Consider the following 27,578-nt stretch of genomic DNA (forward strand, 5'->3'; position numbering starts at 1 on the left):
ACTCACCCATTTAGCAAATGGCAGTTTTCCAGAATACACACATTTGTACTTAAAATTCCAGGTAAACAGGATATGACACCCTTGTGGATATGGAGGACATGATCTCCACAATTTTCAGGCCATGCACAAATGTTTTTCTTTGGGGAACATACAGCATTGCTTTTGTCAAGAAGTGATAACAGACAGGCAAGCCACTTCCCTAGAATCAGAGACTCCTGTGGAAACCGCAAACTCCACTAATAATAATAGTTTACTTTAAAGGCTTGCTGTAAAAAATGTGCACAGGTCTCTAGGTCCGGGAACATTCAAACAAAATTAAAACAATTTAGTTAAAAGGTTTGGTTATGGCAGCATTTTTTGCGCAATATAGCATTTACCTCAATTTTGTTCTTCTTCCCATAGGTATTGATATCAGAGGGACTCGGAAAATATGCAAAGGATCCAAAGTTTGTGGCGGCAACCAAACACGAGATCGCTGACGCATGTGAGATGACCATCGATGAAATGGAAAGTGCGGCAAGTAATTTACTGAACGGTAGTCTGGGTGACGTGACAGGATCAGAGAGTTCTGGCGCATCCCAGAGCAACGCAGATCGTAACATCCATGAAGACTACAGTGATGAGGAGTTGGAACCAAGCAGCAGGTATGAGGAGGACCTCACAGATGAAATGATATGCATCTCAAATTTATAGTATTTTCTTAAAAAATGTGCAAAAACAACAACAGATAAAAACAAAAACAACAACAACAACAACAAACCTACAAAAACTAATGAAAGAAGAAATAGTGCCTTTAAGGGGAGTGGAGACAAGGAGCTCTCTGGGTCGATCAACCAAGCAAACTTCTAACATTAGCCATCCAGTTTTCAACAAGTTATTGACTCACTGGGGCGTGGCTTTCTACAGGGATTTGGACATGGGAAATGAGGGAAAGGCTCTGAAACGCATGGTTCTTTTCCAAATGGTTTTTAAAGAACATTTTTCCACATCCTCTACATATCAACCAAAAAAATGTCTCCTTTTGCAGTCATATCCCTCTCCATTGCCTTACCCATGTGCACAAACGACACACTGGTACACTGCCATTCATTGTCCAGTTCTGAATGCCACTCAGTGAGAGGCCACAAAACAACCGGTTACAACTCCTCAGCAATATATCACATGCACCCACCACATTATCAAACTCAGCAGACTGCTCTCATGCATATGCAGTGCAGACTAGACATGTTCAAGTTTCAGAATTCATGAGACAATTACAGGAAATTACGAAGATAGTTCTATGTAGGTGATCTTTAGAATATTTTGATAATATTTTACCAAAAGTACAGCAATATTCCACCCTGCTTTAGAAAAACCTTGAAACAGTGGCATTACAGAAGCTTCATGTACATTTTATTTGCCTTTTTTGATGTTTAATATTTCAGTCTAGCTGTGTGAAGATGATCTGAGCCAATGTCAAATTCGTACAATGCACCCAAGACCTACTTATAACAAATTCCAAAAACGAAAGAATGTGTGCTTTTTTTGCTCATATTTTCAAGAGTAAAGGTACTCCAAGCAGGCAGACGTTTGGTAAGTCAGTAAGCAAAGCCCCAGCACCACGTTCATGTGCGTTTTTGTGCGTATCATGTGCATGTTTAAGTGCACAAGTAGATTTATGCATTACCATCGCTGCTTTAAATGTTGACATTTTTTCCAAGAAGTTTATTTCGATTAGGCAGTGTATTCTTCTAATGTTATTTTTCCAGACACTTTTGTATTTTTACTATTATGTTTTTCGGTTTGTTTTTCCATTTTGTACAGTCTTTTGTGCATGTAAAAGATTTTGCTGTCTTCATCACACACTCCTACTCCTCAGGTGAAATACTACCTACATGTCTGCACTACCCTATAGCTGCTAACTCCACACTGCACCTCTGCTACCTCTACCAATCAGGGTCGAGCATGTTCCCTTTGTGACCAAAGCCACTGGGCTAGAGAGTGCAGAATCCTCAGAGACCACAACTCAGTGCTCAACCAGTTAGCTACTGCCCTTGGTTACCCAAGAAAACAGAAAAAAGCAGGTTACCAAAACTGCTTTCACAAAGCTGCTTGTCTCTCATCATGTCATTTACAAGCTGCTATCAGAATGGTTTTCCTCCGGAAACGTGGTTGACTATCAGTGAACGAAAGGTAGTAGTAACAGCTGTCTTTCATTCATTATCAACAGGTTTAACACTTACATACTCCTCTATTATCGACTACAAACCACTTAGTACATGCAATAAGAGCAAACATGGCAGAATTCAATGACAGAGTATTGTACTATGGCTAGTCGTGTGAAGTTGTAGTGGGCCGAAAGGGCACTTTAAAGCCTAAGTGATGATAGTAAGGCTGGAGAAAGCCCCACTACCAGGTACAGCTAGTGCCTGCTGAATTCTCACCCATTTTTTTAGGGTGTTAAGTCCCAGGATATTTGAATCTTGGAATACTAAACAAATGAAACCCTTTGTTTGCTGAGCCATAGAGCTTTCTTCTCCCTTTTACTCTCGCCTGGAGAATTTTTAACCTAAAAAATCTGCCTTTATGCACTTTTCCAAGCTACTGTACAGCAAAGAGAATATTTTATAAACATCTGATGAAATGTCATGAGTATACATTACATATCAGTGTTTTTACTTCACAGTACGTTTGTATGTTCCATTTTTACTCTCCTGTTCCAGTGAAATTCCAGGGATGAGCTTCAGAAAAAAAAAAAAAATTCTGGGATCGGTCACTGGAATCCTGCAGTGATCTGTGCACTCACTGAGTCCAATCATGAATCACTTTGTGATTTTTATTTATTATTATTATTATTTTTTAAATGTGGTAAAATATCACAATAGCATCTTTAGCATCGCAAAGGAATGCTTGAAAACAAAAAGCCAAACTGCTGGCTCTCTGAAGCACTGCTTTGAAACACTTTAAACCACCAAGGGCTCTGTAAAGCAAACAGCACATTTACAGTGCTGCACTCTGCACTGTCCTCCGCGTCGTGTTTTGTTTCTTTTTCTGATGCAAAACCTATTGCATCCAATATTCATAATCAGCAGAGAACAGAGCTACAGGCTATACGAAAATATGCATTTGCTAAGAAAGCGCTAGCTCTTGTTCAGCTAACACCACAACCACAGGTGTATCTGTCAAGCAGGGAAACAAATTATTTTAGCATTTGCTGTCACAGTAATTGAACACTGGAATTCACAGGCAAATAGTTATTTTTAATTCCTTGCCAGACTCTTTGTTTGTTCCATTCGGGTCATTATACATCAGAGAAAATGGGGTGTAGGTCTATTAAAGAATTTCAAAACAAATTCCTTTTACATTGGAAATCAGCTTTATTCTGATTTAGTCAAATCCTGTTGCAAAAATTATTTGAATAAGAAGATGTAAAGCTGCAATGAAAATGTTTATTTTCATATAGTGAATTTGGGTACTTGTACTTGAAATCTCTACTTTGTTCAATGTTTTTAGCCCCATTATTCCAAAATCTGTGTAGCTCTTTGTGCAGCACTGTCTGTTTTGTAACAAATATTTTTTCTTCTTTTGTTTTGTTTTGTACATTAGCTTTTTTTCTCTCTTGTTCTTCTTTGGCCTCGATTATTTTATAATTAAATAATAAAATGTGTTTTAACAAAAGAACATTGTGTGATAGTGTGATGACAAGAAGAAACAACGATGACTGTAAACAGTATTTTACATACACCTTTGCATATTTAATTTCACTGGTCTTGCATTTAAATTCTACAACATTCACCCTTACGTAGAGATGCAAATGGATTTACCTTTAGACTCTATAACATTGCTGTAGTTGTGTAAGTAATATTTAATGTCAAGTGTTCTATATTAATACATTTTATATAAGCATTAATCAAAACGTTGGTGCATATAAAATATGTTGTATTGTGAACAGCTTAATCACAGTAGTATTATTATATATGGTGATATTCCTGGTCTTGATACAGCAGCTCAGTAATCATTATTCATATTTAAGGGTTTTTTTTTGTTTTGTTTTTTTTATAACAATCAGTGGAACTATGTAAACAAAGAGGTGGCAAATTCAGTTCCAGAAAGTAAGAACCCCAGAATTTACCTTCAGCTGCCCAGATGCTCCCGAGGCTTGTTTGAGGTGATTAGAGGATTCAAGCAGTTGGAATAAAATCCTGGAGAGTATCTTTTTTTCCTGAACTTCTTTTGCCACCTCTAGTAAAGTAAGCTGTGCTCTCATTAATAACACTGAGTAAAGTGAATAGATTAAGAAGACATTAAGACTACAAGTGAACAACGAAGGGCTGTGAAATAATTCTGTGTTTAGTGAAAATATGGAGTGATCATCTGTGCTTTTTTTCTCACTCTTTTTTTTTTTTGCCTTCAGTGCCCATGTCAGAATATCGACATTTTAAACCAAAATGCCAGTAACGTTAAGTAGTGTTTAACAGATTTTCAGGAACCACTGCAAAGTGACATGAACAGAAGTGTTTTGAGTATTTTGTGAAAATTCTTCAGAAGCCATGGTCTCATATTTTTGCTGGGTTCATTTGGAATTTCATCACGGAGGGACAGATGTGCTTCTGGAAGTGTCATTCAACAATATCATAAAAAGGCATCAGCAACCCAAATATGTACCATTTTAGCTAAATAGCATATCCTTGGTCTGACTGACAAGCTGCTTTACACTAAAACCTGAGACCTTAATTTGTTACCAAAAGATATGGCAATGAGTTAATAATCTGATAACTGCACAAAATCAAATTTTAAGAGTAATCTGATCAACGCATTAGCAGGCACTTGGAAAATCAAGATAATGGGTGGAAAAAAAATAAATTGTATGAGTAAACACACGCTGAGAAACCAATTACTGAGCTACAATCCAGCTCTTAATCTGATTTCTGATTTTACAGATAACTATAAATCCTAGCAAGAACGTATTATTAAGAGCATGTAAACACACTCCATATCCTCAGGATATTAAATCTTCATTGCAACATAAGGCACTTTCATAAATGAATATGTGATCACAGCTCAGGTTTGTGTTTCTATTACTTGTTCAAGATTATTTCTAGTTTGTTTGGTGTTTAGTTGATTCTACTAAATAATACTGCTTTCTAAAATGGCTGAACACAAAGAAAAGCTGGTCCCTGAATAGTAAGGCAGCTCAGCTCGATTAATCTTACTTCACGACATACACACATTCCTGCATGTGCTCCTCACTCAGGTCCTACCCCTTCCTTAGCAGTACCGTTATCTCTGTGTGTCCAGACTGGGCGGCTGGTACACAGGCACGTTGGGATCATAGAGAGAGGGAAGGCCTTTAATGGCATCTGCAGCCTTCTCTGCGATCATAATGGTGGGGGCATTCAGGTTGCCACTGACCATGCTGGGCATGATGGACGCATCCACCACTCTCAGACCTTCCACACCGTACACCCGCGTCTTTGCGTCCACTACAGCCATGGGATCCTCAGCTCTGCCCATCTTACACGTGCAGGAAGGGTGGTATGCGCTGTCTGCTTTCTGCCTGACAAAAGCATCGATCTCAGCGTCTGACTGGATGGTGGGGCCTGGCTGGACCTCAGCCCCCCGAAAGGGCTCGAAGGCTTTCTGAGCGAAGATTTCCCGTGAGAGTTTCACACACTGCCGGAATTCCCGAACATCTTCATCTGAAAAAGTACGGGGGAATCAGATGAATGAAGAGGGTGAGTGCTCTAAAAATGATTAACATTTATAACATTTGACATTCTTGCTCTTATCAAGACGGACATACTTTCACCAAGTACATTACGAATCTTGCCCAAGGGCTCTTATTTGTGTACAATGCTGTTCTTGCCAAAACCCGTCGTTCTGAACAGGGTTGTTTAGACGGGGGAGAACAGTGCTGTATTGTTTAATCCTTGTGGTATTTTGACCAAGGTATGTCATAGATGTTTCACAGTTCCACAGAACTGCATTAACCTGTGGAAACATGTCAGATAAATGATGGTTTGGGAGTGATTTATCAGCTTATAAACAGTTTCTTCTTAATGTGTGCCTTGTTCAGATTTATGTTTTCTACGTGCACAATTGTCATTCTATCTGGATCAATTTTACATTCAGATTTTTGTGATTAAAGCACTGCTTTTCAAAAAGACACTAAAGATTTCTTTTTAAAAAAAATTCATCATTTTTTGTTTACTGTTTCAATTAGTATTTAAAAACTCCTAAACAGCAACTGTATTTCAATTAACTAAAGAATTAAAAGTGTCTCTTTTTTTGCTTTTTGTAGCCCTACTTTGTTGGGATTTTTTCCTGCTTGAGTTTTACTTGTGGAAATGGGGTACAGTATTTTTTATTGGAGTATCTCTGTGATTTTAGTCCATCAGAAAAGACTATTCCAGTCATCTTTCCATAGTGAGCGCTATGGAAATGAGCAGTATGTAAAACGAGCAGTAAAAATAACCCTAGGTTATGATAATCCAATGCAAACTGACATGTGGGTGAATATTCCATCGTACTCTTTAGCAGAGCTTGAGTTTTTCAAGCATGTGGAGTACCTGGGGCATTTTTCCACACTTGGTTTTCCTGGGAATTAGAAACTTGGGTAATACACAACATTGTTTAAGAGTGGACTTACCAGTAGAAAGGTAATTAGGTTGAATTACAGGGTGATCAAGGGGGTTTCTGCTCTTCAGTTTCAACCAACCCACACTTGTGCTCCTCATCGGTCCAACATGTACCTGCCATTCAGAATCACGAAAATAAAAATCCCCGTTGGTAAAGATAAACTAACACGGCTAACCCCCCGTACAGGTCAGTCGAGGCTATTCTCATCTCTGGTACCATGCTGGAGGAACGAGCTTCCAAGCACTATCAGAGCAACAGAAACCCTCTCCACATTCAAGAAATCCTTGAAAACCCAACTCTTCCGAGAGTATCTCTTGCACTGAATGTCTTTCTTTAATGCACTTATTACTTCCTGGCATATTGCACTTAATGTAAGGTATTTTGTATAATTTGTGCTGTAGTTCGAATGTTAGATCCTCTTTTGTAAGTCGCTTTGGATAAAAGCATCTGCCAAATGCATAAATGTAAATGTAAATGTAAATAAAGAGGAGAGCAAGACACAAACTAATGCAGGATATAGTTATTCTTTTATGCTTGTTTTGTTGTTTAATGCTTTTACTCACATTACCTTAATCTTAATCTCGTCACCTGAAACAGCATGTACCCAGCTCATATAGATAGCTAGCAAAGATATACTACAGCCTCCAAGTGTAAGGGTTAGTGCTACAACTAAGCCTCCTGGAGTCAAAAATGAGAGAGGACATTTCTACCACATACAGTGAATTCTACCAAAACAATGAATTTTATTCAATATCTCAATACTATGCACAGATTTATTAAAAATACTAACTGTGACATGAAAATAAATACATAAGTTTAAGTTGTCAAATAGCCCTTTTTTTTACTTTTGGTAAGTCATCTTCATCAAGATGACTTCACATTTGATTCATTACTCAATGAGTAATGAATCAAATGTGTATTTCATCTTTGTGTAAAATTAGGAAATAGCCCTTAGTCTTTAATAACTGCAGGCCCTTTAGGCTCAGAGAGAGGTGATAAAACATAAGTGAGGAATGTTTCGACAGGTAAACAGAACTTGTTTGTTATTGAATGCCCCATCCTCTGGTATTTTCCTCGCTTTCCCAAGCGGTGAGGTTAAGTTTCAAAGAAAGGAGCCAAAGAGAGCTAACTATAAACTTTGGTTTGATCATATTCTTCATATATCAGAGTTATCCACTGCTACAGTCTCAGTTAAAAAGTAGGCATGAATTTGTTCTTTAGATAATAATTTACAAAATTTCACTGTTTACTAGGGTTGGGCGGTATAACGATAATACGGTATACCACGGTATTTACAAATGTGGACGGTATCTCAAAATGAGAGTGGTATTTATGACGTGTGTGTGTGGTGTGTCAAAATTCTGTGTCTTTAAAAGTTGGCTAAAATGTTCATGTGTATTTAAGCGCTGTGGGGAGGGGGCGCTGTGGAAGCTCAATGACTGCTGATATCACAGTTGAAAAATTGTGGAGAAAAACACAAGCCCAATAACCCAGCACAGTTGTAAATTTAGCACTGGTGGGGTGTGTACATGAGATTTGCTTGACGTAAACAAGGACTACTGACATACAGACTGACCAATTAAATGTTTACAGAGAAGGTTATCGACCAATAACGGTAGCTCTACAGTCAGACCGTGCAATCAGAAGATTTTATGCTACTTCACCATGCCCCCTTCTCACTCAAGCGAAACCAATCGGAGTAGGGGAGGGCGGGACTAGTTTGTGAACGAAATGCTTCTTGAAGCTTTAGAAAAACAAAATCCCGGACGTTTGTGAAATTCCGCCCGGACATTTTTTTAGTCTAAAAAAGAGGACATGTCCGGGTAAAAGAGGATGTCTGGTCACCCTAGGTTTGTGTTAAAAGAGAGAGGAAGAAAGCTGTAAACAGACATAATTCTCAGAAAATCTTTCGAATTTTGCTCACAGATATATGGCTTTATCCTCTAAATATGTGTGTTTTGAGCCTCAGTTCAAACATCTGCTGTGGTGTGCTAAAAAGGTTACACCCTGATCCCTTGCCTTTTCAAAACTGCCTGGCATGAAGCAACAAACTCCCAAATCACTCATCCCAACCTAATTACCCCATTAAGTTTCAAGGGCCTCAACCAATAAAGAAAACAGTGTCGTTGCATGCAGTAAAAACAGCACTGTAGACTGCACTTTTGCACAATGTCATGTTGCCCTGATGCAATCCTGGAATATATTATTTATTTCTCCTAGCCCCATTCTCTCTGTTATTTTTCCACAGAAACCTTTTGAGCTGCTTCATCACCTACACAAGTGTTTCTCAACCCTGGTCCTGGAGTTCTCAACCGCCCTGCACATTTATTGTGTTCCCTTCTCCCGAACCTCAATTACTTAACAAGTGCTTTAAGAGTTGCTGTGTTGGCTGTGCTGAAGCAGGAAAAACACTAAAATGATCATGGCAGGGTGCTTCAGGAACAGGGTTGTGAAACACTAAACCATATCTTCTACTTTCTAATACCACCATATATTTTAACTAGTGGTGGGAAATATATCACAATATTTTTTTTCCAATATATAGTCTGTATGAAATGTATACATTCGTCTAGGCTTTAGTAAGCCAAAACAGAAACAATTGCTTTCATATTCATTCCCAAGAAACATTTTGCTTAGTTGCAAGTAAACATTTTACATGTTGCTTTAAAATATTTGGGGCCATTTTGTTAAGAGGCCTATTAAGGTGCCGTTCAGAACCACTGACTGTGTTAATAAAAAGAGTCTGATTTCTTTTTCAAAGAGTTCTTCAAAAGACTGGTCCAAAAATCAATTAGCCCCTGTAGAATGAGGTTTGTAGAATGAGTTTTCTTTCCAACTTCAGTAAACTTAGTGCTAGCTTTCTGCATTTATTCCAGAAAAACCAGCCATTTCTGTTATGTAAACAAAGCTTGTTATGCATATCATTGGTGCACGTCACTATTTAGACAATGAACAATGTGGCATGTTTAAGCAAATGGCAAAAGCAGAATGCTGATCACTAGCCTGCATTCAAAAGACAGTACACATTGTGTTACTGTACTGTATTGTGTATGGTAGTTTGCAAGATTCGTTGGTTCATTTGCCTTTTATGTGAAGATGATGACCACTAAATTGTTGTGTGGCCATGTGCATGTTTCTAAGGCACTGTTTTGAGAATGAGGTTTGTAATGAGAAATATACAACGTAGAAATTTACAATTTTTAAATGCATTATTTTAAGAAAAGTGTTTGCATTTTGGAAGATTTAGGAGGAAAATGTGACTGAAGAACCAACATAAAGAATAAGAAGACAAGCTATTCCACCTACAATACAGAAATACAGGGGGCATGTTGTGCTGTACACATGTCCCATAAAAGGACTGCATTATTTATTTCATAGGTTGTTTAGTACAGTAAAATAAGTATTTTGTATCATGTATCATGAATAAAATCTTTTAAATTCCATCAAAGCAAGCCAGCACAACAATTTTGGTATTTTATTTTCATCGTATCCTTAGTGGCCGGCACGGTGGCGCAGTAGGTAGGTGTCGCAGTCACACAGCTCCAGGGTTCGATTCCCGCTCCGGGTGACTGTCTGTGAGGAGTTGGTGTGTTCTCCCTGTGTCCGCGTGGGTTTCCTCCGGGTGCTCCGGTTTCCTCCCACAGTCCAAAAACACACATTGGTAGGTGGATTGGCGACTCAAAGTGTACGTAGGTGTGAGTGTGTGTGTGTCTGTGTTGCCCTGTGAAGGACTGGCGCCCCCTCCAGGGTGTATTCCTGCCTTGCGCCCAATTCCAGGTAGGCTCTGGACCCACCGCGACCCTGAATTGGATAAGCGGTTACAGATAATGAATGAATGAATGAATGAATGTATCCTTAGTCCTGACACTGTGTTACAAAAAAACTGAGCATAAATTAGTCCTGCCCAGAATATAATAAGTTTTGCTAAAATGACAAATAGGTAGGTACGTTCCTATACTTTTTATATTTTTGTTTGCAATAGCAAACCAATTTCAATACTTTACACATTACTACAACATTACAAAACGTTACGATTCTATAACTCTAAATGCAAAGATGTTGGCTACAGCACGTGAAATACCAATACAGCTTTGTTTCATGTAGCTGTGATCAACCTAAAATCAATTTCTGCAAAAATGTCTTGAATAAGTACTGTAATCAAGCTTGAACCTGAATAGGGCCTGTACTTGATGAGCAAAAGCTGAGCTGAGGTTCACCACCATGACAGAAATGCATCAGTGCACAGTAACGCCTGTAATTAAAGGACCCAAGACTTATCCTGAGAAACCTAACTTCATGTGTGTGATTACTGATCCCTGAACTGCATTTAGAACTAGCATACCTCTGTGATGACTACCATCACATGGGCTTGGAAATATTTTGACAAGCAACTGTTAATATTCACATTTTGTCAGTGCATTCATAGATGTTTACAAAGTATGGAAGCCATATGTCGATGAAGTCCAAAAATGCCGCTAAGCCATACTGAAATTTACTGATGCCCAGTGGAAATGTGCTGTGGTCTGCTCTGGTCCTCAGGTCAAATATGAAAAAGACTAAAGTCTAAACTGTCTAAGTCATTAATCCTGATCAGTAGCCAAACAGAGACATCAGACTGACCTGGTAGGCTTCCACCTTGGAGCTGACACGGCCATGGTCAATAACCTGTGAGGGCAGGAAATGGAACTGGATGTCCGGGTGGGTGACCCCTGGGCAACTGCGTATAAAACCCCCGCTCTCCAGGTGAGCCGTGGCCCCATAACCTGGAAAACATTTTTTCAAAGAATAAGACATTTCCACTGTATCCTCATTATAATCATTACATTATGACAGTAATCAGTTAAGAAGTACTAGTCACACTGGTGTGAAGGAGATCTGTGTATTGTTTAATATTTATTCTAGCAAACTAGGCTGACATCTACCTAAGCTGTATCCGCCTTCCCAGGTTAAAATCTTTAGATTTGGAGCTGTAAAATATACATTATAATAATAATAAATCAAAAATATTTATACAACAAACTCAGCCTACAGTATTAAATCTGACCTGGTTGTCATCTGAAGTGGCTGATATAAAACATAACGTCATTTTAGAAGACAGGTTCATATCTATATAAGAATCATATATATGAAAAATTCCAATCTGGATACAGGCCACATCACAGCACTGAGACAGCTCTAGTGAAGATAACAAATGATCTTCTTCCTGCCTCTGATCAAGGCTATGCATCCCTGTTGATGCTGCATCCAGGGTCCTGACTCAAACTAGAAAATTTGAACATATCAGGCGAGTTCTACCATCACTTCATTGGCTACCTGTTCAATTCCGTATCCATTACAAAATTCTGTCATTGACGTATAAAGCCCTGCATGTGCTCACTCCTGAATACTTTCAAGATATTATTTCCTATTATGGGCCTCCATAATTACTCAGATCACACACTACTGAATTTTTAATAGTTCCTAGAATTCAGAAGGCCTCAGCTGGGGGAAGACCTTTTTCTTATAAAGCCCCCCAACTCTGGAATGATCTCCCAGAAAATGTTTGTGACTCAGACACGATTGCAATCTTAAAATCTAGGCTAAAAACTCATTTGTTTAGTTTATCTTTTGGTAGTTAATAAGCTCCCCCTTAGATAAAGGCGTCAGATCCAGGGGTCCATGGACACAGGGGATTATGTTAAACTGACACACTGGTTCTGTCATCCCACGGCTTCACGCGATCACTCAGGTTTGTCGATGGTGAAGCGGAGGGATGCCAATGTTTCAAAATGCTCCTGCGTCTGTGTGTCCTTCTGGTTCTCTCCTTTTAGTTAAGTTTAGTCAGATCTACTGGAGTAATTAGCCACACTCTGGAAATGTTCACATTCTCTGCTTTACATTCAAAATCCCTTTTTCCGAGTAAACGACCGCCCACCTGCCCGGATGCACACTGATGGATGACTAAATGTCGAGCTCCTCCTCCACGCTTCAGACCAGCTGCCCACGCTCCAGTTACCGCCACTTGTCTTGGAGCTGTCAGCCCTGCACTGAAGTTTTTAAAGGACTCCTAACTATTATTACAAGTAGATTGACCAGAGAAGGATAGGTCCCCACTTGGTTCCTCCCAAGGTTTTTTCCTCAGCTCTGAGGGAGGTTGTTCCTTGCCACTGTTGCCGCTGGCTTGCTCTTCTGGGGGGTTTTTTACATTCTTTACATTTTTACATTTCATGTCAAACCCTTGTCTTTACTGGAATTCTGTGAAGCTACTTTGTGACAACGTCAGTTGTAAAAAGCCCTATACAAATAAACTGATCTGATAAAAAAGAAACTCTTTTCAGACGCATATTGGATATAGAATTGATGGCCTACTACCTGTGAACTGGAGCATCCACTCTAGGCCAATCTTAACCATATGGAGCGGTTTCTGGGCCTTGTACAGTGTAATGGGCTGGGTGCACTGGTGCTGGATATAGAGCTCCAAATGGTCCTGCAGATTACTACCAACTCCTACAAACACACACACACACACACACACACACACACACACACACACACACACACACACGAGTTACCATGCAACTCTTTCCTCATTCACTTTAATCAGACAACATGTGGATTTAAAGCTGGAGCACGTAATTTTCCAGAAACAAGCAAGTGTGGTCTAGTCTTTGAAAATATCATACATACATAAATAAATAAAACTACAACAACAAAAATCCCACCCTCCAACCTTCAGCCCTGCCACTCTCCCAAAACACTTGTATGTGCACTGCTGGACTGCAGCTGGAGAGGTTATTAGGGTCTTTCCTGTATATAGATGTTTAAAACATCCCCCTCTGTCAAACTGCATTTGCCTTTAATAGCAGTATTTTTTTTTCGTATTGATTAGCAATGGACCTTCTACACAAATAACAAACTCTGAACAATAAAACTCACTGGCTTTAATTTTGTACATTGTGAAACACCCATTTAAAATGGTGTCAATTCAATATATGTAACTTACCTAAACAATAACTGGAGAGAAGACAGGTTAAAATCTGTTTGTTAATATTAGGTATATGCCCTATAGGAGATAACAATGCTCACAATGCTTTATGCTTTAACAATAATAAACCTCTTATTTCGTAACTTACAAAGAGTCTAACTTTCCATTCCACCTTGAACTGAATGTAACATCATCACTTAAGGTGGAATGGACAATTCCAATATGAACTTCAGCTGCATAAAGCTACAGTTTACTGCAAATATATGCCAGTAATTATTATATATCTGTGTTTTACTCCATCTACTAAGAGGAAAAAGTGGTCCAGTGAGTAAAAAACAACTTTAAAGAACAAAAATAACTGTTTTACATTCAAAATTGGTGTTCTTCTATCAGGGTTTGATCTTAATTGCTATGAGGATGTAAATAGTATTTAAAAAAAAAAAGCTTCAGAAATGAACTACACCAGCTTTAATCAGCAATAAAAATGCAAGAAATTAAATAACACCAACATTATCATAAGTCAAGGGATATCAATGACCAACATAGAATCCTTCACAAAAAAACATGATTATATGCTTATAAACCACTTCAATCTCTTCAAAAATTCCACTGTCATGTTGTTTTTGGTAGTAACAGGTAATCTGGAGTAAGGGAAAAGGTCACAGGTCACCTGGGAGATTCTGCACAATGGGGATGTCCAGTTGCTTCAGGTCATCAGCATTTCCCACCCCAGACAGCATGAGCAGCTGTGGGGAGTTGATGGCCCCACCACTGAGAATGACTTCTTTGTCAGCAAACACCTGCGGCAACAATGAATTATACACACAGCAAATCTCTGCATTTGTAAAGAAATAATTTGTCTATTATTTCCATAAATTGAATAGCTGTGTTGAATAGCTGTGTAGATGACTCAGATAAAAGAAACAGCTCTTGGAAATGATGCAGTCAATATCTAGTTCATCATCAGCTTTTCTCAGCAGGATGGGTGATACAACCACTATAAATGATAAGGAAAGAGAATGTGGTTGGAACTTTGAAGAGAGAGAGAGAAAAAAAAAAAAACTAACAGGCCTGTTCTGTAACTGAACAGAGACACTGCAATCAAATAAGGTCAAGGACTTTGGGATCTGTATTTGCAAAAACAAACTATTTAACAAAGAACAGAAGTAAAACACAAATGTAGTTAAAATATATTAATATAGAGTTGATATCCAGTGATATAAAGATTAAAGAGAATCCCACTTGTTGTTATTTGGTTGTCTTCATATGTCACTGCTGAATGAGTCGACTCTCTGAATTAGCTCTTTAAGGTGACCGCTGGAGTCGACTCGCATTGAAGAGACTGTATTGGCAGAAGTGGCAGATTTTTGGACGGAATAAGCATCTGTGATCAGCCAATGTTTCTTTAAATAATAATAAAAGAACGATGCAAAATGTGCATGCCAGATTTTGCTACATGTGCTGAAAGGAAACACAGTCAGTCCTACAGGAAGTTCTTGCCGACCTATTTGTCAAAGCAGTTTGTAAACCTGACTTTTAAATACCAGTAACCTGATAAAATGCTTCCAAGAAAATCAAACAAGCAATAGAGTACTGTGAGAATCAGAAGCAGAAATAGCAAACACTGTAGTATGAAGTTAGCTGCAGCTTTTAGTGGATAACACCTCTCACTGTAATATTTACACTTCTCAAACACGTCCATCCCCAGTTTGTGTTTTTTCTTATTGGGTGTAAATACTAACAGGTAAAACAAAGTGATATTGTTATGTTTAGCTTTGCTTGCACCACATACTAACTGATGTAACTAACTCTGTACTAGATTTAAAAGTGTGAGTTTGTCAGGTTAGTACTCAAAATATTAAAATACTACACCAATGCTTACTAACAGGACGTGAGGAACTGTTGCTGTGACAATGCACATAATACCAAACTGCCATATCACGCTGCTATTTTTTTAAAAACTCCCTCCACACTCCGTAGTGCATAATGTAGGTCATAAAATATCTATTTCTGCACTACAATAATGCATTGTATGTCTGATAATAAATCCATTTATATTTGATGTATGATTTATGACCCTCTGTCTAACATTAAGTGCACATCTGGCACACATCTTCTGTTTTTAAATCTAGGTTAAAATCTATTTGTTTCGTAATCAGATTCCTGTGAGTTAAACTGTGCAGATTTAGGGGTACTGGAATTTTGATAATCTGAGATATCCACGCTCTTCTAATTAGGCCTGCGGAGGCTATAACTTGCACTCTGATTCTTAATGTACCCAGTCACCTGGATATAAATGTTAGAACTAATTATCTGTATATTAACCTATGGAGCTTATCAACTTTTCATCCTGTAAGGCCCAATGCTGGAAAAGATTATCTGCAGTGTGGTTTCCCAGCCTGCTCAACCTCAGACCAGCTTTGGAGCCACCATGGAGTATCATCTGCATACCCTGTCCACTCTTCAGGGCCAGCCTCAGGACATAGTGGTTCCTGTTTGCCTTCCATGTCACCATCTGCATGTGCAGGGGTTTCTCACCTTCCCAGTCACCAAGTGACTGCTGGGACTGGGCTTTTGCTTTGTTCCAGTAGACACTGCTCACTTATCACGTGCCTCACACCTTAATTTACTAAGACACCTATCGACATCGTATATTTTGTCAGATTATTCTGCATAATTTCATCTGCCCTTCTACTTGAGTCTTGGTTAAGCTTCTTCTTGTTCTGGGGGAGATTTTCTCAGAGGGAGCCTCTGACACATTCAGAATGCTCACTTGGGGCTAGGACCTGGAATTCTGTACAATTGCTTTGTGAAAATACGATTTTAAAGCACCCTATAAACAAAATGGAATTTAAATTTTAAAGAAAGCACCTAGAACTTATGAGAGATTATGTATTGAGAAGATTCTTAGTGCATATTCTCCAGTTTCTTATGGGAAATGACTGATTGGTTCTTTGTTGATAAAGGCATATGCAAAATGTGTAATCAAAAATAATATTTGATTTAACCAATAATGAAAACAAAAAAACACCTTGCGCCCAATGATTCCAGGTAGGCTCTGGACCCACCATGACCCTGAACTGGATAAGCGCTTACAGATAATAAATGAATGAATGAATGAACGAATGAAAACAAAAAACTTGTATAGTCATAATTTACTATCAGCCACAATCTGGCCAGTTTTCCCACATATTTAGGAGCTTATACATCTTACTGCACCTTTGTGAATTTTACCCTCAGTCCCACCTTCTTTGTCTGTCCGTTCTGTTGGTACTCCACTCCAACGGCTCGAGTCCCCTCAAACAGGATACGTGTGGTCAAGCTGTGGACTTCAGTTTTTAAATTTGGTCTTGACAAAGCAGGGCGCAAGTATGCACTTGCTGTACTCCATCTCTTTCCTGGAGAGTTCAGAAAGAAACAATGATTAAAAGAATTAGTGAAAGAACAAATTGAGAGCAACTGGAAGTGCCAGTGGAAACTGAAAACAAAAGGAAATGTTACAAAGCCTTGTTTTGTCAGTGAAAAATTAGGGACTGTTGTAGATGATGCTACTGAATTGTATATTTCTGGGTTGAATTTAAAACATATAAACGTTTGATATGATAAGTAAAGATTATGTGTGTGTGACAATTCACAGAACTCTGAGCTCTATTCAAAACTATGTAGTGGTTTCTTCAATTCAATGCATTAGTTGACAGAGCAAAAATAATTACTAGCTGAAAATGTGCCATTCAATGCTCAAGACAAAAAATAATTACAATAAAAATAAAATAAAACTACTATACAATTCAATACCAAGTCCCACTAATGATAAAAATGATTCCCAATACTAGTTTCATGACTCTTTATTGTAACTCTATTTTAAACAAAAATATGAATGGAGCAATATAATGACTATACATGTAATTGCTCATGTGCATCATATGACACTGAACAAGTTGGCATACGTCAAACTGGATGCAATGAATTTGTGTTAGAAATTTATGGCTGATATCACTCATATCCACAAGATGTGTGATCACCTTTTTGGTCACTACTGTAATAATGTATTGGGTCAGTTTTATGTCATGATGTATTACTACATATCTAATCAATACCTTTGTAAATGGTCATATCCATCCAGCCAAATCCTTCCTGTTGGAAGCCATTCATGTCTTCAGTGAAGGGGTAACCTGCCTGAAGACCAGCCTCAATGAAGGCACGGTGTAAAGGGTGGTCAGTCTTCCCCCGGGAGACATGCAGGGGACCACTGCCTCCCCGGTAACTGTCTGCTCCCAGCTCATGGGTTTGGGCCTTCCTAAAGTATGGCAGACAATGATCATAGTCCCAGCCCTCAGCCCCCTCCCTGTGCCAGCGGTTGTAATCCTCAGCATGACCGCGTATATACACCATGGCATTGAGTGTAGATGAGCCACCCCAGACACGCCCACGTGGCCAGTACATCACTCTGTCATTCATTCCAGCCTGGGGAACTGTGTGATAGAACCAGTTGAATTTGTCATTACAAAGGTTATATGTCAAAGCTGCCGGCATGTGGATCTTCCATGACAGACGAGTACTGCCCAGCAGCATGTCCTTTGGCCCTGCCTCCAAGAGGAGGACAGACTCAGATGAATTCTCTGAAAGGCGACTGGCCAGCACGCAGCCAGCTGACCCAGCTCCCACAACAACATAACTGAATGATGGAGTTTTCTCACTGGCTGAAGCAATACTATAATGTCTTTGTTTGTGCACAGAGCTTAAACAGAAAGATGGCGGTGCTGGTACACTGGCATGTCTGCCAAGGCCTAAAGCCAGTCGTGCCAACACAGGGATGCCCACCATAATAATGTAGGTTTGATTTTTTGTTTTATTTCCCCCTTGTCGTCTATGTACAAAAGACTTCTTTAGATAACAAGGTAGGACAGCACCAATGACCCAGCAGTAATCCTGAAAAAAAAAAAAAAACATTACAATGTCTGTAGTTATATATAGTTTAACAAATTTCTTCCTTTTGGTGTTAAATACTTCATTTTCAGGTCACTTTTTAGGATTTTGACTTCTAAACCCTATGCTAAAACCTTTTTTTAAGTTAATTATTAAAGGGATTTACTCCAAAAGACAAAATCATATCAGACAGCTAGTCTCACATGAGCCAGGGCCATTGCATAATTCCAGCAGCAGCTCTGTTTATTGACAGAATGAGATAACATGACTGAAAAATAATTGAATGACTTGAGTCGCTCATTTTGTTAAAACCGTAAGCATGTCCTTGGCAGCATACATACACTTATACTTCACTATGTTTTTGGGATAACAATTTTAACTGAATTATGCTCACTTTTTATTTTTAAGAATGTTTTATCTTTGTATGCATTGCATATAAATACTCTTAAGATTCATTCTTCACTGAGTTCATTGACCGACCACAAAGCAGGATTTCTCACTTTAGTCAGATTACTTCAGCCCAAAGTCAGGGTCATATCAATTGTGCTCCTCTGACAGGAGCAGCCGAAGGACGAAGAAGAAAAAGAAGAAGCAGACAACTTCAGCCCAAAGCCAAGCTTGTCCAGTAGGAAAACAGCAGTAGGGCATTCCTATTGGACAATTCTCAATTTTGGGGTTAGGTTATTTATACAATTAATAAAGTCTGCTTTACCAGTGTAGATATTAACTGATTTTTCAAGTTATTTATCTGAATAAATCGGGTGTTGTGAAGAACAACGTAATTATGCTGAAATACACCAATCAGACTTAACATTAAAATGACCAGGATTAGTGGATCTGACACAGCAGTGCTGCTGGAGTTTTTAATTATTTCATTATCTTGTTAGACATGTATCTTGTTAGTCCACTTTGAGTAAAGAGATTGACAGTGGTTCAAGAGTTGCTGCAGTAACACTGAGGGATTTAAAGACTCCAGCAGCAATTCACCTTGTACCAGGGCAACACACACTAATAGCACCAACACATCAGTGTCATAAATTATACCTGCTCTAAGATGGTCCTGACCATTGAAGAACAGGGCTAAAGTGTATAATAAAGTATGCAGAGCGTTGACTACAGTCATTCATTGTAGAACTACAAAGTTTAGCTATATAGTAAGTGGAGCTAATAAAACTGATATAAAATATAGAAACTATAAGGTCATTTTAATGTTATGGCTGATCAGTGTAAGTTATATGTATCAGTGACACAAACAGCACCCAGTGAACTCAAGTCCATAGGTGAGATTTGGGAACATAAATTTACAGAGGGGAGGCGTATTGTCTAAATTCTACGTTGTCTTCAGTGTGTCCACGTCCGGTGGATATTTATTATTGGAAATCATTTGTTGCAAAACATTATTAAAAGAGCCCTGAATCTTTTCTGACTTCTTCGACAACACGGTGCTCGACTTCAGACAGTAGTGAAGAGTGTTTAAAACAGTGGAAAACCACCCCGTAACTTTGAAGTCTTCCCAGAAATGTCGAGCTATTTAAAGTTTTTTTTAACCAAAACTCCCGTACAAAAATTAATGAGCAAAAGTGTCCTGTCTACGACCGGCCACTTACCCACTTGTTGTTATTTGGTTGTCTTCATATGTCACTGCTGAATGAGTCGACTCTCTGAATTAGCTCTTTAAGATGACCGTTGGGAGTCGACTCGCATTGAAGAGACTGTATTTATGACAAATTATTATTCTTAGTCATGTTTAGTCGCGTTTCCAGGTTTCTCTGGTTAGTTCTTGATTTTATTTTTTACTTTTAACCTGCCTTTTTTTTGACTTATCTGCCTTCATTTTGCCCCTGAAAATCATCCGGTAAAAAACAATTCAACAACTATAACAACAAACATAATACACTTTTTCTGAATTCCTATGCCTTAAACATAAACTTATATATAGTTTTAAATATTTTGCTAATTATGGGAGCATATAACCGGGCAATGCTGAAAAAGAAGATTTTTTTACGAGCCGAAAACATCGATTCTCCGTATGAACCGAGCTCATTGGTATGACGTGTTGAAAAGAGTCGAAATGTTTCTTTTTGGGCGGAGTCAGTGTTCACTTCTATAAAGTATGGTAAGCACAGAGACATTCATGTCAGTGTGGAGGCAGAGTGTGCTTGTGACTTTGATAACTTTCCACTGTCGTACAATGAAGCTGCTTCTGAACATTATGAATCTACTATTTCTATCAATACTTCATCTCTCAGCTGCTGAAATTACTTTCAAAAGAGTGAGTAATGTTTCATATTTAATAGTTTTTTTTAAAACAGCCAACTAGACAACATTTACACTACTTGTAATTATTGATTTTTAAGTAACTTCTCTTGTCCTCTTTTTTACTTAATTTACTTTACTATTTCAGAATGCTATATGCACCAAAAGAGAGGGTAAGTGAAGATGAAACATGGCTATGTTACATTACTGTTTCTGATCATTAAAAATTATATTTAGAATGGGTATTATAATGACTGGACATTTTATGACTGACCCTGAACTGGATAAGCGGTTACAGACAATGAATGAATAAATGAATGAATAACATAACTTTTTTGTGTGAAGTTGAAGTGTGAAGGTAAGAGAAATAAGGCACCTAAGAAGAATTTTTTTTGTGCAAAGATTTGTGAATCCTGCCCCTGGTTTTAATGTATTTATTATCCCAGCTTCTTCAGAAGAGAGGTTTGTAGGTTCTGCATATACTGTGTATCACATTGTCTTAAGGGGAGGAATCACTCTAAGACTACAACATGACTCCTCAAGGAATCAGAATGGTATTGAAGCCTTTATTACTAGACTAGTGGCCAATTCATGATTAGTTATGACATAAATGGCAAGGTTATTTGTTATTCATTCATTATTTCAAATGGGCATATGTGGGACAAACAATGGCGAAAACAAAAAAACGGTTGCAGGACAAAACTCAGCAATGATACTAAATAGACAGGCATTTTGTTTTGAATTTAATGGGGTGGTAGACTAGATTCAGTTATATTAGATTTCTCCTGCATTTTACAGGGATTAAGCCTAGTCCTGTACTATATGCTCTTTTCAGTGGCAAGTCACAGTTAAACATGTTATGTAGTCCAGGACTAGGCTTAATCCCTGTAAAATGCAGGAAAAATCTAATATAACTGAATCTAGTCTAATCTGTTTATTTTTTTTCGGAAGACATCGAACCTGAGGAATGGTCCAAGGTATATCCGTCTAATCCATCATCATTAAATGATCTTCGGTTCAAACTTAACCTCCAGAATGGACTAGCTTCTTCTTCCCTGAACATATCTTGGTCCATCAACATTGACAGTGAGTACCCTGTGATCAATATTTTTGTAAATTGAGGATAGAGAAATTTAAAGAAAAATTATGGAATTTACCTTTGAAAAAACTTTTAGTATCAGTTCCTTGTATATAACCAGTAGCTGCAATGACAGAATCGGACAATTAAATGTTCGTATGCACAATCACTGCTGCATGTTTGTGTGATGAAGATCAGATCAGATTTCATGATCCCTTCCTGCAGAAATCCAAAAAATATCTATATCATATGCATTTTCAAACATTGTCCCAGAAATATTTCTCAGGGACAAAATTCTGAAAATAAATTACACAGGAAATAAGAGGCAGTCTTGGATACATTTTGTAAACTTTTATATACCTAGGTAGCATTCAGTTCATTACCGGGACATGGATAGAACTGTTCAGACGGTCCCATTCAAAATCTGATAATGTGAAATACAGATGTGACTACCAGCCTTCATTCACTTCAAATGCAGGCAACTATTCTGGTTTGGAACAGGTAAGCCTTGCAGCCATTTAATTAATCCATTCATTACTTGGCTTATAAATTGTCCAGAAACACTGTTGCTATGTGTTATTCCTGATCATTAAAAACCGATAAAAAAAGGGGTCTAACAAAATATGCAGAGCAACAAATGGATTACAGTCTCTAAGCATATGTGGTAGTTCAGACCATAAAATGACAATGAGGTGGCTTAAATAATCAGGCTGACTTGTGTAAATATGTGGCTATGTATAAAGTGTGTATAATTATATATACTTATTTAAACAATTGTAAATGTTAACTTGTATTCATATTACTTATATACATTTATATTCAATATTATATGTTTTGCTATTTAATATTTTACACAATGTTGCTGTCTTTTAAAACTATGTTCCTCTTATTTATTTTTTTCCTATGTAGCTTTGGTTCCATTTCCAAAGCACAGACACCAATATTGAACCAAGCGGCGTGTACACCATTTTTGCCTATAATCTCCCCACTCCATCAAGTAACTCTGGAAGAAAAAGTTTACACAAAACAGTTGAAGCTCCTGGTTGGTTTCATAATTATAGTTTTTAAAAGGTTTCATAGTATTTAATGTCCGTTATTATTAATCAAACAAATATTCAATCTTTTTTCCATAGGATGTGATGATGAACAAATGAAGTCTCATAAAGCATGTTTATACAAAGGTAAAAAAAAGGCAAACTATAAAAAACACATACACCATATATGTATGTATATATATATAAATAATGTGTGTGCGTGTGAATACAATGACTAAATAATATATTCTAAAATAAAATGTTACTTTGGTTTTTGATATGTTGCCAGATACTATTATTACTGCTGTCTCTGAGGAAGATAACAAAGTACTGGTCACCATAGAATCCTCCCCGGATTCTGAGGAGTATGACATTATACTTCAAAGAGAATACGAAAAATTAGATCGCCTCATTGTAAAAACTGTATGTTGCACTTGTTTTGTTTTTAAATATTTTTCTTTAATGCAGATATATTTCTGTAGTCAAACTATATCACAATACGTAACCCTTTAGTATATATTTGAGTGCAGATTCTGTGTTGCCTTTATTTATGATGAAATGTGCTGTTTGCTTACAGGATGGAAAACCTGAAGTATTTAAGGAGACACTGAATTATTCTGGGACATGTGAAAAGCTTCAAATATGGGTCTGTATAATACATTAATCTTAGCAAGCAATAGCTTAGTTTCATACATATAGAACCATTCATACACCAATCAGCCAACTTTATTTTTTGTTTCTGCTCTCACTCTCATTCTCTACCACCGACCATACAGGAGCACTTTGTAGTTCTACAATTACAGAATGTAGTCTATCTGTTACTCTGCTTTGTTTCCAGTTTTCACTGGACACTGCTGAGAGAACGGAGTTGGCTAGACATTTCTGGTTGGTGGAGTTTTCTCAACCAAGCTGTGACACTGAGGGTTCCAGCAGCACTGCTCTGTGTGATCTCATACCAGCACACCATTGCCACCAGGCAAATAATATCCGCTCTGTGGTGGTACTGACCATTGAAAAAAAGGATGAAAGTGGGTAAATACAGTATGCAGAGTAACAGGTGGACTACATTCTGTAAATGCAGAAATAGAAAGTGTTCTTGTATGGTCAGTGGAGCTGAGATAATGGACAGTGAGCATAGAAATGTGTGTGTGTGTGTGTATATATATATATATATATATAAAGTGTGGGGGGAGGGGGGGTGTATGTACATTTCTTTACATAGGAATTTTAAGAAACTCCTAAAAACTGAGCTCTTTAGAGAACACCTGCATTAGCCAGTATAACTATCTGATGCGTATAGACATAATCTTTTAATGTTGCATTGTTCAATGTTTTAATTTTTTATATTTTTCGTACTATCATTGTAAGTCGCTTTGGATAAAAGCGTCTGCTAAATGTAATAAAGTAAAGTAAAGTAAAGTAAAGTAAAGTACATGATGAAGGCACTAATAAATTATTATATTACAGGTAAAACCAAAATATAAATTTTGTGGAGATGTTTGTAAGAGGGTAAAGTATGACATAAACTGCATAAGTGAGTATCCCACATTAAGTTGGACTTTGCAAATCTATTTCTCAATATCCTGTGTCCTATTTTCTTTCTGTGTAACTCCTTTCCATGTTTTTTTCAGAAAAACAAGAATTATCCACAAAACAAGTATTCACAGAACAAGAATTAAATACACTGAAACCAGACAATACCAATCTGCTTTTGAGTATAGGATGTGCAGGAGTGATAGTTGTCCTACTGATGCTGATCTGTTTCTGTGAGTAAAATAATACAAACATAATACAAAAATAATACAAACCTTCACACTGTTTCTGTGGTGATGATAAAAGTACAGTATATACGATTGACTAGTCCAAAGAAATCTCCAGTAGGCAGAAGTTCCACAAATCTTTAAACGCTTGCTGAGAGAAGCAGCTCAGATTTGAGCTTTGAGTAGCACTGGTTTTCTGCTGTCTCAATAGCAAAAAGCCACATGAAACCTGAGTTTATTCAGTCAGATCCTAATCAGTCTTGTAAGTGGTATTAAATCTAATTTAAATTAGGATCCCTGAACATGTGAGCTAGTTTGACAAGTGAAAATGCATTCCCACATTTAGCCTTAGTACTGGTTCCTTTTTAAAATCGTTAATCGTTTTAATCATTAACTCTTATTTATTATTATATTTATTATTTATTTATTATTATATAACTTCTGTCAAGAAGAACAGAAATTAAAATTTTGTATTTGTACTGTTTTGCTGAGTTGAAAATATTTAGAAAAAAAATGTATTAAATAAAATTTGGCCCCTGCTCTATATACTGTTTTCCCCAAAAATGTTAAAAAATGTCATGCAATTGTGTGCATATTTTATGAATATACATTCAAAAATAACTGAACCATCTATCAATGGATGCGTCCATTTCTGTATAATTTATGATATAAACATTCAATGAAGCATACTTATATTTGCACAGAACGTACACCATATGTAAGTCAGTAGAGTAAATGTTCTCAAACTCCATTATTATTTCTATTAAATATCTGCTAAACCTCAACTCAGATGTTCCCTCTCTTCCTCCATGTTCTCTGTAATGGTTATCCAGACCAGCTGTGGAAACGGAGGACCAGGTGTTGCTTTTCTAAGAGTGAACTGACCTCCATCTCTCCTGGACCTGTGGGGGTGTTGGTGGTGTACCCAGCAGTGAACAGTGTATTTCAGAAAGTTGTAATGGCCCTTGCTGACTTCCTGCAGAGTCATAAAGGTCTGAACGTAGTCATTGACATGTGGCAAAGGGGCACCCTGGCAGAGCAAGGACCACTCCGCTGGTTTAACTCTCAGGCTGACCAGGCGGATAAAGTCCTCTTCATCTTACCCCCTCAACACACAGACACCGGCATCAGCACAGACACAGGTAGTGTGTACCTGGAACTGTTCAAAGCTTTGGAATTATCACTGAAAGGTTTCGTTTTAAGAGTCTTGCCCAAGGTCTTCAACAGGTATAAAGTTGTGTGGTTGCCTGAAAAAAACTCATCAAAGTAATGGACATAGGACACTAAAATTTGGGAGGGAAAAGAGGCTTCTTTAAGCTCTTTTCGTTTATGCCCCTTTCACATATCATAGATGTCCAATGAAAAACATTTATCTCCATTTTGGTCCATTTTTAATTTACTACATCATTTGATCAGAGCCAATGTCCTTCACACTGTGTAAAAAAATTCATGATGAATGGACCAATAGAAATGCTCCAAAATCACTTGGATTAAAATATCTTTTCATTGAAAGTTTTTATCCTGATACTATACCGGTAAAGTTACTATTTTGGAGATACATGTTTTTAATTGGACAGCAACAATATGTGCATTAACCCAGATATTTTCCAGACATTACCTGGAGGAGCTGTATGTGTGAATGCAAATATCTGTAACAGTTGTACCAGACTTTATCTGGACTTTATACTGCCAGACCGCTAGTAAAAAAAATCCAGGTAATGTCCAGAGAACATTTCAGCTGACACGGCCGACTGTATGCTACATTTGTAAAGGGGCAACTCTGGAAAATAGTTTGTGTTTAAAAACTGATTTAGAATAAAAACAGAATAATGTTATTTCATCCACACGGTACAACTCCAATTATTAACAAGTAGAAATCCTCCTTTCTCCACAGACTGCCACAAACCATCAGTGATGCCTGACATACCCAATTACACAGTGCCAGCTTCCGCCAATGAACTCTTCTCCTTGGCTCTAAATCTGGCTGCCAGCAGTGTTCATGACCCCCAGCGTAACCATAAGTTCTGGGTGGTACAACTGGGTCAGGAAAAGGAGCGGCGGGTTGTGCCAATGGAGCTACGAGGCTGCAAATCTCTCAGTCTGCCCAGAGACCTGGACAGACTCCACCACAAACTAGCTTCCAGACAAGAGGAATGCTCAAGACTGAGCTACCCAAAGTGGTTATTTCACTACAGAGAAACCTCCAAGAAGGTCAGGGAAGCCTTGGTGCAGCTGGACAGAAGCTGTTCAAACGGCTTCAATGAGGAGATGCTTCACCTCACTGAGGTGGAATGCAAGCATTGATGTAATTTATTTTTTTTTGGTGTGTATCCACTGGCAATTCCAGTTACAGTAATGTGTTTCTATACGTTTCTTAGAACTAGTGTACATTTTTGTGGCTGAATAAGATGCCTTGCTATATCAGGCTGCACGATATACTGTTTAATAATTTTCACAGTACTTATATATGCAATATATAATACCATAGAGGTGTGCAATATGCAAATAAGCCTTTGCTCAATCACTGGATGGTTTCAAGCTGTGGCTTTTCTGAGAGCTCACAGATGTTGTTTTGAATGAATGGATCATTCATTTACACTAGTCATACCCCAAACAACTTTGCTATGACAGCATTCTATATGTGAATACTCTAGGTTTGTTTGCATACTTTGCTAGCCCACCCTTTACACTTTTCTTGGGCAAGACCCCACAGGACCACAGCATAGCAGGTGTTATTTAGCTGATACACCTTTCTTATTACTGCAGTGACACTGGCATGGTGGTGTTTTGCTGGTATGAAAGAGTTAGACACAGCATACCCTTCTCCACTGCTAGTGTATTTAGCTCTAGTCTTCCATCTCTGTACGTTTTGTCTCACAACTGCCAATTCAACATAAAAATCAAGACTGTAATGGGATCAAAAATCTTTCCCTTTGCATTTG

The 27,578-nt window shown here is 37.9% G+C and overlaps 3 protein-coding genes across 4 annotated transcripts in view; 2 read left to right on the top strand and 1 right to left on the bottom strand.

The window, feature by feature from the left end:
• cacna1db (calcium channel, voltage-dependent, L type, alpha 1D subunit, b) overlaps positions 1 to 693 on the top strand; it is a 114,109-nt gene extending 113,416 nt beyond the window's left edge. Inside the window, exon 51 of the mRNA XM_066644480.1 lies at positions 403 to 693. Within this exon, the coding sequence (XP_066500577.1) occupies positions 403 to 693 (291 nt within the window). The remainder of the gene's footprint in view (positions 1 to 402) is intronic.
• A 20-nt stretch (positions 694 to 713) lies between these two features.
• Positions 714 to 20,220, bottom strand: chdh (choline dehydrogenase). Its single transcript, XM_066644483.1, has 8 exons — positions 20,116 to 20,220; positions 17,680 to 18,511; positions 16,829 to 16,980; positions 14,253 to 14,382; positions 12,970 to 13,104; positions 11,239 to 11,381; positions 6,629 to 6,731; positions 714 to 5,678 (listed from the first exon to the last, which is right to left on the bottom strand). The coding sequence occupies exons 2-8, from the start codon at positions 18,404 to 18,406 to the stop codon at positions 5,260 to 5,262; spliced, it is 1,809 nt and encodes a 602-aa protein (XP_066500580.1). The 5' UTR covers positions 18,407 to 18,511; positions 20,116 to 20,220; the 3' UTR covers positions 714 to 5,259.
• Positions 20,221 to 20,512: 292 nt separating this feature from the next.
• LOC136666358 (interleukin-17 receptor B) lies at positions 20,513 to 27,536 on the top strand. 2 transcript variants are annotated; one of them, XM_066644485.1, is made up of 12 exons: positions 20,513 to 20,780; positions 20,913 to 20,937; positions 21,716 to 21,850; positions 22,207 to 22,343; positions 22,752 to 22,884; positions 22,976 to 23,023; positions 23,166 to 23,299; positions 23,454 to 23,522; positions 24,344 to 24,410; positions 24,508 to 24,642; positions 25,470 to 25,781; positions 26,531 to 27,536. In XM_066644485.1, the coding sequence occupies exons 1-12, from the start codon at positions 20,622 to 20,624 to the stop codon at positions 26,938 to 26,940; spliced, it is 1,764 nt and encodes a 587-aa protein (XP_066500582.1). In that variant the 5' UTR covers positions 20,513 to 20,621; the 3' UTR covers positions 26,941 to 27,536. The 2 variants fall into 2 exon arrangements, with proteins under 2 accessions (XP_066500582.1, XP_066500583.1); XM_066644486.1 differs by having other exon boundaries at positions 25,470 to 25,778.
• Positions 27,537 to 27,578: the final 42 nt, after the last annotated feature.

This window comes from Hoplias malabaricus, chromosome 14, assembly GCF_029633855.1.
Source record: "Hoplias malabaricus isolate fHopMal1 chromosome 14, fHopMal1.hap1, whole genome shotgun sequence".
Taxonomy (NCBI): domain Eukaryota; kingdom Metazoa; phylum Chordata; class Actinopteri; order Characiformes; family Erythrinidae; genus Hoplias; species Hoplias malabaricus.

What these genes read in the sequence shown, in the direction of transcription:
- chdh (XM_066644483.1), bottom strand. Translation starts at nt 18,406, where the DNA reads ATGGTGGGCATCCCTGTGTTGGCACGACTGGCTTTAGGCCTTGGCAGA. An exon ending in CATTGTGCAGAATCTCCCAG is followed by an intron (nt 13,105 to 14,252) that starts GTGACCTGTGAC and finishes GTGTGTTTGTAG; the next exon opens with GAGTTGGTAGTAATCTGCAG. An exon ending in GTGGATGCTCCAGTTCACAG is followed by an intron (nt 11,382 to 12,969) that starts GTAGTAGGCCAT and finishes AATGTTTTCCAG; the next exon opens with GTTATGGGGCCACGGCTCAC.
- LOC136666358 (XM_066644485.1), top strand. Translation starts at nt 20,622, where the DNA reads ATGGTAAGCACAGAGACATTCATGTCAGTGTGGAGGCAGAGTGTGCTT. An exon ending in CTGAAATTACTTTCAAAAGA is followed by an intron (nt 20,781 to 20,912) that starts GTGAGTAATGTT and finishes TTACTATTTCAG; the next exon opens with AATGCTATATGCACCAAAAG. An exon ending in CAAAACAGTTGAAGCTCCTG is followed by an intron (nt 22,885 to 22,975) that starts GTTGGTTTCATA and finishes TTTTTTCCATAG; the next exon opens with GATGTGATGATGAACAAATG.